Raw genomic sequence first — 15,902 nt, 5'->3', positions numbered from 1 at the left:
CATGTGCTTAGAACTCAGCCAATACCTGTTCATGATTTTAGGAAGGAAGGAAGGAAGGAAGGAAGGAAGGAAGGAAGGAAGGAAGGAAGGAAGGAAGGGATGGAGGGAGGGAGGGATCCTATAATTCCATCTTACTGGCCACTGGTAGTGGCAGAACAATGGGCATATTGGATATAGTTGGACAATTGTTACATTCATACAATTCTGAATCTTTGAGATGCAGCATGCATCCCCTAACCAACCAGGGCACTCGGTGTCATGTTTAGGCCATTCGCAAATACAATGCCCCGCATGGACGGACGTGTTTTATGATCTGGACCAGGTACGTTAGTCGATGCAGGATCAATCCACTTTGCGTAGATACTCAAGATGCTATAAAAAGCAAAGGTCTTATTTATGTTCTCTCAGAATAGAAAAAAAAATTATGATCAGGGTGAAAAGACAACAGCTCCGAAATTCAATGATTTTCAATGAAGCATCGACAGCAATAAAAGGAAGAAAGCACCACTTTATGAGTGACCAGTCCCCAGACTGGGCTGAACTCACTACACTGCACTTGCCAGCATTTTAAAAACAGAAGGAATCCTACTGACTATCCCTGAAGAGCAGTGTTTTGATGTAAAGAGCACCAGCTGGAAACCCATAGACAGATGTGTTCATCTCTCTCTTACTGAGGCACTAACTTTCTCTGGCTTCGAGTTCATTTGGTATCCTGTTTACTCCACGCCAAGAGAACTCCCTCATTGCTTGAAGGAGTCACAGTTTTCTAGATTTTATAGTTACTTGTGGCCTAGAGGTTATTTATGGAAACATCCATTACAAGGTAGAAATCATTTTAAAGGCATCATTGCTAGAGGAACAGAATCAGTGCCCTCTGAGAGGTGAGTCATTTACTCCACATGCCCAAGAAACTCATGCTCTGTAGCCTCTCTCTAGACCAGACTTCTAGTGGAAAAAGGAAAAGAGTGTGTTTTTATGTTCCTGAAACACTCAAGTTCCTCTTCCAGCATAGAGCACACTTTTAGAAAGGCTGTTTGTAGACCAATAAAGATGAAATTTTGAAGGTACCACAATTATAGGTTGAAGGTTTTGATGTACCAAGTATCAACTAAACTCTAAATTCTTCTGATCAAGGGGAAAAGGCGATGTGAAAACAATACTAAGAAGATGTCAACTATCATAATACATGCCATTTAATTTAATCTATATATACAAAACCCTAATATGCAAACAGACCGAACTGCGGAACAACTGAACAACTGGTCGCTACGATGCACGCTGACCACCAGGGGGCGTGCATAGAACATGGCGGGCATCGGCCATGGCAGGATGGTGGAGCAGGTGAGCAGGGGCGCCAGACCAAGGTGGGGCACCAGTCACTGTCATCGGGGTGAGCCTCTGGTGGTTACTGAAAATTCTTTGCTCCTGTGCACCACAGTCCCACTGGCCACTCACACCTGCTGCCAGTGCCAGCCGCTGCTCGCATCCGTTGCTGGCGTCCGGTGCCAGCCTCAATCGCTCAGAGCCCCTGCACGCCTCAGTCCCACTGCTCACACCTGCTGCTTGCACCCACTGCGGGCGCTCGGTGCCAGCCCCCAATTGCTCGGCGCTGTCAGCGCATGCGAGCAACAGCTGCTGCCCCAATTGTCCCTGAGGGTGTCTCCACCTCCCCCTGCTCTTGAGGGGCAATCGGGGCAGCAGCCACTGGTCGTACCCGCTGACAGCGCTGACAGTGCCAGCCCCGCTTGCACCTGCTGCTGGCGCTGGCCCCAATCGCTCCATGCTGGCAGTGGGTGCAAGCAGGGCCAGCGCTATCAGTGCGTGGGAGTGGTGGCGGCAGGAGTGGGACTGCTGGCAGATGGGACCGGGGGCCACGGCAGGGGTGCGGAGGATGGGCCAAGACCCGCCCCTGTGCCCACCTTAGCCTCACAACCCACAGTTCCTTTCAAGGTTCATTAATTCATGCACTGGGCCCCTAGTTTAAAATAAAGAGAGTGAGAGATTGGGTGTAATAAATGCAATTTACAAATAACATTAGAACATCATGTTCAAAATAATTTGATGTAGTTAACAGAAGACCGCTGCTTGCTCACCTTTTCATAAACCTTCTTGGCATTCTCATTATCTCCTATCAGCAGGTACCCCACTCCAAGGTCATTCTTTAAGGAAGTGTCATCAGGAAATAGTTGAACTAATTTCTGAAGTGTAGCAAGAGAACCTCTCATGTGACCTGATTTGGTGGGAAGAGAAAAAAAAATCCAATAGAAATAAAAACAGATTACATACACTTTTATAGTGAGACTAAAATCAAGACAGACTATTCACCGGAGCCCGAAGACCAGCTCAAATCCGACTCTATATATGGAAGGCTAAGTACCTATTAGTATTTCATCATGCAGTTGCAACGGTATCTCCTATAGACACTAAATATAATACTGATTATAAACACTCTAAATACATCCCTGTGTGCCCACCACTCAAAGTCAAATCTTCTCCCGTCATATATATATATATATATATATATATGAATATATATATATATATGAATATATGTATATATAATTTTATAACATAGAAACCCTCACCTGAAACCTATATGATCATATTAACCAATGTCCCCCAATAAATTTAATTAAAAAAGGAAAAACGTAAAGACCTTCCTATTTTCTAAATTCATTAACATTTGCTTTTTTTATATCAAATTCAGTCTTAAGAAAGTTTCCGTTACCAATTCCTTGTAAAGTTTTACTGAGATTTTTCGTTTATTACAATTAATTTTAAAAATATGAATAGAGAACAAATTAAAAATCTAACTGATTCGGGGTCTAGCACCCTGTGTGAAGCTGGAAGAGGCCCTGAGGAACCCTGCTGACATTGTTTCCCATGAAGAGTGTCCTCATCTCCAGGTGGGGACCTATTCACTCAGCGGAGGAGACATCATCCAGTGTTATGGGACCCTCTGCTGGAAGGCAGGATGCTACACACGCGTGAGTCATGGAAACCCTAGCTTCAATTCATTTTTAAGGCTATCTGATGGAAATTTAAATTTTCTGGGGCCAATTGTCATTACTCCTTGCTGAAGTTGGGAAGACACATCGAGTATAAGAAAATGTGCAAATGTAAGACTAGTATACATGACACAATTAATTACCTAAAGGGCTCAATTGCTCACAAACTGAATATTAACCACGAGCATTTAGGACCATCAATAGCTAACGTCCCACTCACAGATAAAATATTTGGCACAAAACATCACCCATTGGTCCGAGGCTGGCTCCCCATTGCTGGCCTAGCTGGGATGGGTTTGCTCAGCGATTCATTCCTTCACTGACAGGTCTGACTCAGTATCCCTTCTGTCGCCCATCAACCCAGACTAATGTCACACGTTTCTTCTGTTTCTGAACCTTCCCTATGAATCACTATAAAGCCCGAGTTGAAAATTCCTCCTGCTGCTACCCCCCCCCATCCCTTCCACTCTGCATCATGGCACCCTATTCCACTGGGGGTGAACTTCGTCCCTGCATCCCCTTCACTGACATCTTCTGCCACAATCCCTCCTCACAGAGCCTCCTTCTCACTCAGAGGAAGAGACTAAGAAAGACTGCTGTGGAAGAGGGCTAGATTTACTCCTAGGCAGTCTCCCCGCCAGGGTTGGGAAGAGAATAAGGCCGGTGAGGCACCAAAGTTCAAGAGGGTGCCCCAAAATTCAGTAATCTAGATGAGTGATTTTTATGTATTTCTTTTAAAATATCAAAATTAATGTAAATTTAAGGACCAAATCAGTAACCAATGCCATACCGGAGCCCGAGACAAGAGGAGAGCTCAGTCACATGGACTGTGCACCCAACACGAGTGCCTCCCCCTGAGCCCCAGCCTTGCCTCCTCCACCTATATGTGTGCTGAACTCTTTTCTTCCCCTGAACGGATCCTTAGGAATATAAGTTTAACTGACCAGTTCTTCTGTTTTTAATCATCACCTGGGCCATCTTCTATCAGAGATTTCTGTCATCTACCAAAGTGACATACGACCTTTAATTCCATCCCCCAGGCAGCTGATAAAAAGGTTATTTTGTCTTGAATATTACTTACACGAGCCTCTCCTAGGAGCATCGATAATTCGTTCATGTGACTGACCCAGCCAGCCTAGCACCCACCTTAGCACGGCTGAGGTTCTTCCTTCCCGGTTTACATGTTAGGAGGGAGAGGACCACAGCGTGGTGATAATGAAGGGAGGTTACAGCCGGTCTTCCTGCCTCGGCTCTGGGAGCCTGGGTCACGCAGAGAATATGCTTTATGCTGCTCTTTTCAAAGCACTTAGTGATTTAAAAAAATTTTTTTCTAACATTTTCCTTGCTATAGAGTCAAACCTTACAAGTAAAATTTTAGAGTGCCTAAAACTCTTAATATTCCTCTACAGAAATGGTCCCACTGATCATTTTAACCTTCATGAATCAGGCCGTTCTAGTTTAAGAGAAAAGAGATTTGGCGTGACAGGAAGAGTTTTTTATTCTAGACCTATTCATTTATTAGCAATAACTCCTTAGGCAAATTATTCAGCCTGTTGGCCTCCGATTGACCTTGTTTTAAAATGGGTGGGGTGAGGAGCAGAGGGTGGTAAAAATAGCATCAGCATCTTTGTAATGGTCAAGGTTGGGATTTCCATTTCAGTCTAAGAAACAGTCGGGTAAATGACCTGAAATTGGTTCTAGAACTCGGGTTTCCTTCCATGTAACTAGATTCTTCTAAGAGCGCACAGGCTCTGCAAGGTAGAAGCATGGCCTGTGGGACTGAATTGACTTCTCTTAGTCCATCTTACCAAGAAACTGTTGGCGGTCTGACCGCCGCTTCAAACTCAGCTTCACCAGGTCGGCGGGGACGTCGGGCAGGCTGGCCACCTCTTGGTAGGTCTCGATGGCCCTGCGCAGCACCTCATTGCTCCTCCTCTTCTCAGCCAAATCGTCTTCACACTAAAGGAAGTCCCACACTGAATAAATGTCCCATGACAAGGAATATTTATAACCACCCAAGATATTCATGAAAAGTGAACTTTTGTATGTGCTTTAAAAATAATTCAAGACAGGTTAAAGTTTTCTCTTAATCGAGAGACTAAAAAAGATAAACAAAGGAAAGCAATACAACATGTTATTTTAATAATATAAAGAAAAGTTAGCTACTAAGCTACAGATAAGAATATAAAAATAAACCCGAGACTAATATATACTAGGATTGATGCTGATGTATATCATGTTATATGCTAACATCATACAGACAGGTCTCCAGACCATCATTCCTGGTCTTCCATCAGTTCATTCATTCGTTCCACAACTATTTTCTGGGAGTTGGGTTCTGTTCCACGCACAGGGACCTGAACACCGGTTCTAGGACATTTACGTTGTAAAGCCTTTTTTTTAGTGACTCAACCCATCCAACCTTCCTAGGAGATGTGTCATTTTTCTGCCTCAGAGACATTAAAGGTTCGTGTAAGAGAATAATGTGAATTGAGTTTATAACCTAAGATTTGGTGTCTGATGTTCAGAGAACTTAAGTCAAAATTTATTTTCACAGTGATCCAAAGAATGGGATTGCTATTTCAGAAATGATTCATACTATAATTTGAATTTAACTTAATGTTGCCGAGCTTTTAAAATTTGTTGGGATGTTCTAAATTATATAATCTGCTAACAAAGAATGAAAAAGTCATCATTTATTCAGGCCAGAGTGGCTCAGTTGGTTAAGCATCTTCTTGTGCACCAAAAGGTTGCCAGGCAACAGATTGATGTTTCTCTCTCACAAGGATGTTTCTCCCTCCCCCTGTGCCTCTCTCTCTCCCTGCCCATCGTCCCGTCCTTCCTTACTCTGACCATGTCCTTGGGTAAGAATTTTAAAAAATAACAAACTATCTTCCATTGAACTTTTGTTTTTAAAATTCCTACGCATTAAATCAATTTATCATGCCTAAATTTTACTTTATGTCGCAATACATAAATATCAGTAACACCTTGTAGCATAATAGCTTAGAGATAAAAAAAAAAAATTGCCTGAGGCCTAAATCTCAAATTCCTAGTGTTACATGTGGATGCAAACATAGCAATCACCACGTGTAAAAATTAGTGCATTTATTTGGATTTTGGTATCCATAATTAATACTACATATAAAGAAACATTCTAAAGCACAACGCATTTCTGCCATAATTTAATTAGCATTTGCACCAATCATCTTCTCTCTAGTTAATATGCTTTCTTTAACCAAATGACTATCAATACCAGTGATAAAGCACATCACTTATTTCAATGAGCATGAGCTTTTGGAAACACATTCTCTCTGGTTTAATAGCAATACAATTTGGCAATTTGGCAGGATTACTGACCAAATTAATTTACAAAAATGATACAGTTGCTATCTGCTAAACCTGGTATGTAATATGGATAAGAGGAATTTATTTGCATTAATTTTTGATAACCTTAATTCATTAAAATTTAACTGATACATTTACAATGGTAAGAAGAATTTCCAGCATCTGGATCTTGAGTGGTCGCCACCTTTAGTTCAGAGCAAAACATACTTGTTTTGTCCGTAAATGTGTGAATTCCTGTGTGTGTCACACATCAGTCACGGCCCTGCCTCCCTCCGGAGGGGTGCTGCTAGCTCCTCTGTGTCTGGAGTATTTTGGTAGCTCTGCACCTGCTGTTTGCCAGCAGGGCTGAGAATCGACCTCCAGCTACCAGGCAGGGCCTTCACTGCCTGACACGTGTATATCCGCCCTGGCTCTTACCCCGAGTTCCAGACTCCATGAATCCAGGGTTCTACTTGACATGCCCACCTGAATGTCTAACAGGCATAACAAACTCAACAGGACCAAAATCAAATTGATTTTGTACCTCCCCAAGCCTGTCCCTCTACCAATCTTCCTCTATCCTCTCCTTAGATGGCCCAACGAGGAACCCAGACTCATCCTGGAATTCCCCCTTTCTGTGACCTTCCAGCTAAACCCATCAAGTCCTTTCAGCTCTGCCCTCAGCCCAGCTCCCCATCTCCACGGCCACGACCACAGCCTGAGCCACGGCATCGCTAGTGCACTCGCAATAGTCTAATTCTTGCTTCTGTTTTTGCCCTCATAATCCATTCTCCACCCAGCAACCACAACAACGTTTATGAAAAAGGAAAATAGAGTCACATCCATGCAAAAGCCCTCCAGTAAACCCTCCATGGCTTCCCAGTGCATAGAAGATGCAACATGGAAGGCCCTGTGGCCTCACCGGTCCTACTTCACTGTCCCTCCGCGGCCCTCCGTTCTGTCCTGGAGCATATGCCTCCCTGCACCACAGCCTTTGCCCTGCTGCTCCCTCTGCCCCGCCAGCTCCTTCCACAACATGGTCTCCTCTCAGCCACTTGTCCCTCCCTAGCAAGGCCTTTTCTGATCACCTGATCTGAAGTGCTGCCTGCCCTGTCACATGACCTGCAGCCCCCAAATCTTAACAGGTGCGCTCTTTATCCCATTCCCTTCTTTTCTTATGGCATGCATTACTATGTCCAAGGATCTAATATTTATTTTTAACACTTTGTAACATTCTTCGAATATACATTTATTTATAGACTTTCAGGGCTTTGCTCAAATGTCACCTCTTCGGGAGAGCTTTCCCTGCCCCCATCCCGTATTCCACCTCCTCCCACGTCCAGTGCTGTTCTCTGCTTTATGCTGTTTCTCCTTAGCACTCACCACTAGCAGGCGTAGACATTTACACATTTGTCTTATGCATTGTCTCTGCCGTTACAATAAACATCCATGTTTTGTTGACAGCTGCATCTGTGGTGCCTAAACAGGGCCTGGCATATCGTGGGTTTTCACTAAATAATTTGAGTAACTTTTAAAACGTCTTCCACTGGAATACAAGACCCACCAGGACAGAGACCTCTGGAGAGCCCATGACAATCGCAGGGCCCGAACACGGTGTGGCACGCAAGGGGTTATGCAGCTACAGGTGGAGGTGGGAAAGCTGCCTGAAATGAGGACTGGATGATGGAGAAAGTCAGATGGAAACGGAGATGGTGGGAGCCGGAGACAGCGGGGAGGGAGCCGGAGAGAAAGAAGCCAGCTGGAAGAAACTATAGAGAGCATAAGTATATTCCTTTTTATAGTTTGAAAGTCTTTCCTAAGCACACTTGCAACCTCTCATTATAAAACTGAGGTTCTTAAAAGCTCTCAGGAGCCTAATGTGAAAATTATATGGTGGGTCTAAATGGGATGGAATGGAAGGGTGATGGGAAATCAATGACCAAAGTGTTATTCTTCATTTTCATTTCAAAACCACAGAGATGCCATATTGGGAGGGGCGGGGGAGAGGGAAGGAGGGAGGGAGGGAAGGAGTATTTCTAAATTCAGCTTTATACAACAGCAATAATTAATTATCTTATTTAAAACAGTATTTCTTGCTTGAGTTTGTGCATATGCACAAGAAATTGATTCTGTATAAAAGTTAGAAGGGAAAAAGAAAATGCAAATAGTGGCCAATCAGAAATCCAATTATACAGAACACAAGGACATCACCCACAATGATCTAAGTTGAAGAGTTCTAGAATACCTGTGCCTTCCCATATCTCGCCCGTGGACTCTGGGGGTATTTACGAATTAGTTCTTCAAATGCAGTCACTGCTTCTTCAATTTTTCCCTGTTAGGAAGAGATCATTACATAAATACAATAAATTCAAATGCATAATGCTGTTCAATACGGTTATTAAATATTCACCAAGTAATTCTGTCAACATTTCCTGGACTCCATTCTGAGTTTAAAAGTCAGTTTTATCTAAGTTTTTAAAAAATATATTAACTGGAAAAAAATATTAACTGTATTCTGGAAACATAAAACTAGAAATGCATATAAATATAGTTTATCTCTTAAAAGACAGAAAGAAACATGACAAATGTAATAGGAGTCTTCTTTAAAAGAAATTGCATTTTCCCTCTATACGTATAATTCCCTCTATACGTACATGCATTCTTAAAGAAAATACTTAGGTTTTAAGTTGGGGGAAAATACTGCTGGCAGCTAGAATGTCTTGGGTCTGTGATGAGAAGTCGGAAGCATCTGGGAAAATGGTGGGGAATAAGGATGCAGGATGCGAGGGCAAGGTGACCATGGTTCTGGTTACCCATTGGACTTCCGGGTTGATTGGCCCATCTGGTTGCCTGCAGTGCCTTGCTGCCTCTGTGTCATGGAACCCCTCCCAGGGCTCACATGGGTCCTTAAGGAAATGGGCCGAGCACCTGTAATTGGTCTCTGACCACCACTGCAGAGAAAGGAACAGAGGATGTGCAACGGGTACACAGGTGAGGGTCTTGGCACAGGGCCGAGGAGCCCTCTCCCCACCTCACTCCATCAGCACCGTTCCACAGGGTCACACACACATGTCCTGGTGTCTAACAGAAGCAGGTCTAGGATATTTGGAGCCAAGGGATAGAAGCAGAGTTACACTTTCCCAGACCCTCAGCTGCCTATAAATTGACAAATCCATTCAGTCCACATGTAAATGCAAACTCACTGTGGCTTCTATGTGTTTGCCCCTCACTGAGTGGGTTTTCACACTCACAGTGTGGCTGTCCGAAGCAAACTGTACGGCCCACCAACTGTTACTTCCACCTACTTCCAAAGACAACTTGCCTGCTACAGTTCCTTACAATCATTTCTTTACCCAGACATCGTGGGAGGAGGGCTTCTGTACCCTCTCACAGGCCATCAGCGGCACCGAGGGCTGGTGAAAAACATGCCCAGTGCGGTGGTCTGAGCGCAGGCCCGGAGCCAGGCTGACTGGTGAGAGTCTGGGTCCCACCACTTGGAAGGTGTGTGACCTAAGACAAGTAACTGATGACTTTGCCTTGATAGTCATCTGTTCAATGGGGATCGTGAAGGCCCTTGACTACCTTGTGGGGCTGCTGTCAAGGCCAAATCCGAAAACATATATAGAGTGCTTGTAGACAAGGCTATACGTCTACAAACACAGAAAGCACTGAACAATGTTACCTATTTTATTATTATTATTACGATGATGATCATTACTGTGCTGTGTGGAGGATGTGTGTGCCAGCACAAGATAATGGGGAGCATCCCAGATAAGTCTCTTACCTGATAGACAGGCAGGTTAATGCAGAGTAAATGAGGACTGAGATGTAGAGCTAAATCAAGCCAGGAACACATTCTCTAAGTTATATTTATTGTCAGAAGTAATTGTATCACTATTTAAAATCTGCTATCCCTCTCACAGTATTCATTTTTTGAGGAGTATTAGGTTCACAGCAAAACTGAGAGGAGAGAATATAGAGATTTCACATATGCCCTGGAGCCCAACACAAGCACAGATCAGCACCCTGCACCTGAGGGGTACACTTGTTACCACCAATGAACCTACATTGACACAGCATCGCCACCCAAAGTCCAGGATGTACCTTAGGGTTCACTCTTGGTGGTGTACATTCTAGGGGTTTAGATAAAAAAATAAATGCACTCTCTCTGTATCCACCATTATAGTATCATGCAGAGTAGTTTCACAGCCCTACAATTTTTCTACGAGTTGCCTAGTCATCCCTCTCCCCTCTCCCCTGCCTGCCACTCACCCCAGGAAACCACTGATTCTTTCACGTCTCCATAGTTTTGCCTTTTCCAGAATGTCATACAATTGGAATCATACAGCATACAGTAGCCAGCCTTTTCAGATTAGCTTTTTTTCACTTAATAATATGCATCTAAGGTTCCTCCATGTCTTTTCATGGCTTGATAGTCTTTTTTTTTTTTTTTTTTAGTGAGGAGTATTATTTCATTGTCTCGATATAACACAGTTAATTTATCCATTCACCTACTAAAGAACATTTTGGTTGCTTCTAAGTTTTGGCAGTTATGAATTAAGCTGCTATAAACATCCATGTACAGGTTTTTATGTGCATGTAAGCTTTCCACTCCTTTGGGTAAATAAATATCAAAGAGCAGGCTTTCTGGATTGTACAGTAACAGTATGTTTACTTTTGTAAGAAACCACAAAACCGTCTTCCAAAGTGGCTGTGCTATTCTGCATTCTCATCAGCAATAAATGAAAGCTCCTGTTGCTCCATGACCTTGTCAGCATTTGGTGTTGTCAGTCATCAGCGTTTGGCCAAACTAATGGGTGTGCAGTGGTATCTCATTGTTGTTTTAATTTTCATTTCCCTGATAACAGGTGATTTGGAGCACCTTTAGTCATCTGGAGAGGTGTCTGTTAAGATCTGTTTTTTAATCATTATTTGTTTTCTTATTGTTTAATTTTACGAGTTCTTTGTATTTTGGATAACAGTTCGTTTTTAAAACCACTGGTTTATTTCTTCTGTGAATGACTTTAAGGAACAAAGAATTCATGTTAAATATCTTTTTCTCTGTGACTTTTTTCTAAGTATCTGCATTAGCTTCCTGTGGCCGCAAGGTAACCCTCTCACAACCCTGCAGCTGGGACCCTGCTCTTCCAGGGGAGTCAGTTGCATCATTTGAAAATGCCAGCTCTAAAACAACCCTAAAAGACTTAATTAGTCAATAATTGATGATTCTGTCAATAATTTGGCTCCCCGTTGTTTCAGAAGCAAGAATAGCCTACGTGGCCACTTCCTCCTCCTTTATTTATCCTGTTATAGATACAGGGCGCTCCTTAAGGAAAGCATCATTTCTCCAAATAAGCAAAAACCAGAGGATACTCCATGGATTGTTCCAGCACGTTTATGTCCTCCTGACCTATTTGCCCCTGGATAACTGAGCCGTCTCCATGCATTATAATTACATCAAAATCCCTCTCTGAAGCTGTTTGTTCTTTATCCCCAAAGTCAGCTATTAACAGGCACTCCACATTTGCATAGATGGCATTTAATACAGAGGAAGTGGAGAATGCCAAGCAAGGTGATAGAAAAAGAGGGTTCCTGCTTCACTTCTATTAAGAAATGCAAATTTCCTAAAAATAGTAGATGGCTTCATTTTATAGAGTTGAACACGATGGACTCAGAAGCCATTCCATGGGGTTAATTTAGCGAACAATGACTGCAATATTCTTTGGTGTTACTATATTTTTATTGGCTGGTAATGAGGGTAATGCAGAAGCTGTCATACTTGCTGGTACATTCCCAATAAATGTGTGGGAAGCACATTCTTGTCCCATGTCAGTTTCTTACTTGTTTTTCTTTTTTTATTGTGGTTGCTTATTTACTTACAGTCCAAGGTCCCTTTTCTTGCAACCAAAGTCTACTGATAGAAAGAGGATATTACAGGAAAACTAGAGCATTACACTGAGTATACATTCAAGTACAGAGTAGAGAAAGAGAAATTTCCATGAAGAACAAGTAGATGATTAAATGAAGATGTCATTACATACAATAAATATCTGGCCCAATAACTAGATGAATATGACTGAGTTAAGACTACAAATAACTTCCATCTGTGTCAATTCAGTTTTAAAAAACTGTAATATCTAGCCCTGGCCAGTATGGCTCAGTGGTATAGCATCTCAATGGTACAGCGTTGGCACGTACCTGGGTTGCAGGTTTGTTCCTGGGCCTCGACTGGGGTGCGTGTGGGAGGCAACCAATCAATGTGTCTTTCTCACATCGATGTTTCTCCCTCCCTTACACTCTTTCTAAAAATCATGGGGGAAATATCTTCAGGTGAAGATTAACAAAAAACAAAAATACCCAACAACAACACACCGCTGTGATATCCAGAAACAAATGTAAATAATATTTCAAATTAACTGATAACAAAGCAAAACATAAAAGCCACCCTGAAAACTGGAAGTGCCTGCGGTTAACCCCAAGTGAGATCAATGCGAAACCTAATGTCTTTTAACCCAACAGTAACTACCCTGAGAACTGGACTTACCTATTTTTTCTTTTGGATTGAAGTGCTATGAAATTAAAACCTCCACTTACATGGTCCTTGATAGTATTGATGCTTTCCCCCCTAATCTCATTTGTTCTTTACCAAAAAACCAAATAGGAAGTATGATTATTATTCTCATTTTTTAAAACCGAGGCTCAGAATGGCCACGTGATTTGCCCAAAGCCACAGGACTCAAATGTGATGGAAGTGGGCTGACTCCCAAGGCAGCTGGCTTGAAGGTAAATTCTATTATTTCTATTTGGCCATCACAGCTGCACTTTTTCTTTTCATTTAATTCCTTTCACATATAAAAACTGATGTCGCTGGGGAAAAACCCTCTATTCAAAGGTTGTTTCTCTGAACATTTTTTTAAAAAACAAATCAAGAGTAATGCCTGAGTTTATTTAACAATTAATCACTGCACATTTCTGTGCAAAACAAAAACATCAACCTACCCTTTTACGGAGTTTTTCTGCAGCATCAAGTTCAGCTTTAATAGTCTTATCAAATTTATTTAATATTTTAGGCTTCTTTTTCTTAACTGAAAGAAAACAGAGGTTTTTATTTTTCATTTTACTTTTGTCTAGAAATAGTTATTAAGAATAGTGATTTATAAGTAGTGAGAAAGCTGGTGTTGGTCCCAATGCTACAACTGCAAGAACAGGCTCACGGCTGGTTCACCTTCCCACCCCCAGTGCGACACAGTCTTCCCTTATATGCTCCAAGGTGTTGTCAGGGACTGTGTGAATATTGGTATGGCTAGTTTCTGGAATGAAAATGGTAGTTATGATCTCTAAACGCCTATGAAAAACTTGTTGGCTCAGTGCAAAAGGCTGCTTAAAACCGTGTTTTAGTATATCTACAATGTTTCCGATCTTCAGTCCATCCTTCAGCCAAAGTGACCGTCCATGTTCCCCCAAAAAGCTTTGTGCCATTTCTGATGCTACTTTGCCCAAATTAAATAGCCTACTCCTTACGGTTGTCAGACGAAAATATGTCCATCCTTCAACATCTAGCTCAAAACCACACTCCTTCTGAAGTTTCTCTGCCTATCATTCATGCAAGTGCTCTCTCTCTCTCTCTCTTCCTTGCTCCACTCCCCCAACTGAAGTCCGAAGCACCCTTGCTTCTCGCATACGACTTTTCTTATAATAATTTGCACACTTATCTTTGTCCCCTTCAAAACCATAAGCTCCTGCAGAGTGACTCCAGATCTTAGAGCAAACTGAGCTTACTCGTGCTTCCTTAGCATGAAGGGACAGCCAGCAGGTGAGAGTGGGTCCTGCCGGTGCACACCCAGCCGTGCCTGTGGATTGAACAGCTATCAAGGGCTCCTGGGAGCCCAGAGGAAATAGTCCTGACTGAGGGCACAGGAGAGTGACAAGGGCGAAACCTTGACGGGGAAGCTGGATGTTCCCGACAGAGAAGGGGACAGGTGGTGAGAAATGGGGAGAAGGGGGAGGGACAGAGAGAAATGAGAATAATCAGAAGAGAACTACTTCAACGTTCTGACATTAAACTACAAGTTCAATTACTTCTGCTCTATCCAGTCACAGAGGAAGAGGGATTCTCCTTCCCAAGGTTACCTGCTCCACACGCACACCTGCCCACGGCCTCTACCTCTTCCCTGAACGTCTCCACTCTCAGGCTCTCTTCTGAGCCCGTCACCATTTAATAGTGCAGAAGCCTCTGCTGTCTTCATAAAGCGAACCAGCCAACAAGCGAGGCAAACCTCAGCCTACCCTCTTCCACTTGCTGTCCTTTCTTTCCCCTCCCTTCACGCCTGCCTCCCTCTCAACCCACAATGCTCCCCCCACACATGGGCAAAAGCAAGTCTTCCAGAAGGAAGGGGAGCTCAGTAGTTAAGTCAGATGGCAGGGATCCGAGTCTAAGCTATGTCATGTTCTAGCTATGTGACCTAAGTCAAGCTGGTACTAAACTTTTGAGACTCTCATTTTCCTAATCTATAAATGTGGGTAGTGGTTTGAGAATTAAGTTGATATTGTACATGAGCAAATAAAATAGCACAGTGCCTGGCATATAGTAAGTGCTCCTTACCTGAGAGCTATTATGCCTATGGCCTTATCTACACCTTCATTTGTTTTCTTTTCCTATCCTACCTGACCCGATCCGATCCCTCTGCAGCATCTGACACATGGACTCATCCCTCCTTCCTGAAATGATCCCTCTCCTTGACTTCTGTGTTGCCCACTCTCCTCAGTGGCTCCTGCCCTCTGCTGATTCCTGGGATTGTATGCTCTTCAGGGTCAGTCTCCAGCAAAGGGGTTTACCTGCTTAATTTCTAAACTGAGTTGCAAATTAACTAGTTCACTTTCTCCTGCATTACAAAAATCATAAATCCAAGTGCCTATAATTTCTGGCACAGGTATCTCATGTTCAGTAGGTCAGAAATGGAACTCACTATTCCTCACAAACCTTTCTTATATTTACCCTATTTCAGAGACTGGTTCCATCATTACCTGGTTATCCAAATCACAAGTAAAACAGGGCAAAGAAGAACATGCAGAAGTATCCACGTAGAAGACTGAATGAAATTGGTTTTTTTGTGGTTTGTTTTTTGTGTGTGTTGGTGTGTTTTTTTTTGCACTTCCTCTGTCTTAAAGCAAACCAACCAAAAAGCAAACGAGTCGTGATACCCAGAGCTTTTCATATGTCTCCTTTTATTCTCTCAACTTCCCAGATACAGAAAATTTAACTTCTCAGATATGGCCCTTGAGGATCCAAAAGGGCCCGTCCCTTGATATCCCCCTCTGTCCTCTACCAGCAGGAAGTGGACACTTAACTTCCTACCAGCACTAAAGGAGGGATGTTTCAGGGAAACTCCGCCTCTAGCTCCTCCCCACAGTATCTGATGACTGACCTGAGGAAAGGGACAAGCTTGTGTGGCTGAGTGCCATCCCCCTTCTTCCTCCCAGGAGCGAACACCAGGCGCTGAGCATCCTACAAGAGAGGCAGAGCTGTTCTGTGCTGCCTGGAGGGGGGAGCATGTCTATTTTTAGGGG

General features: G+C 43.0%; 1 protein-coding gene across 11 annotated transcripts in view; it reads right to left on the bottom strand.

The window, feature by feature from the left end:
- ASPH (aspartate beta-hydroxylase) overlaps positions 1–15,902 on the bottom strand; it is a 173,913-nt gene that overhangs the window by 29,122 nt on the left and 128,889 nt on the right. For all 11 annotated transcript variants that reach the window (XM_070391973.1, XM_070391975.1, XM_070391974.1 and 8 more), the window contains 4 exons: positions 13,335–13,420; positions 8,581–8,667; positions 4,817–4,967; positions 2,094–2,230 (listed from right to left, as the gene is read on the bottom strand). In XM_070391973.1, the coding sequence (XP_070248074.1) occupies positions 2,094–2,230; positions 4,817–4,967; positions 8,581–8,667; positions 13,335–13,420 (461 nt within the window). The remainder of the gene's footprint in view (positions 1–2,093; positions 2,231–4,816; positions 4,968–8,580; positions 8,668–13,334; positions 13,421–15,902) is intronic.

Source organism: Myotis yumanensis, unplaced genomic scaffold, assembly GCF_028538775.1.
Source record: "Myotis yumanensis isolate MYYU_CA2020_CCGP unplaced genomic scaffold, mMyoYum1.0.hap1 SCAF_15, whole genome shotgun sequence".
In the NCBI taxonomy this organism is placed as follows: Eukaryota; Metazoa; Chordata; class Mammalia; order Chiroptera; family Vespertilionidae; genus Myotis; species Myotis yumanensis.
This window is presented reverse-complemented; position numbering and strand designations above follow the sequence as displayed.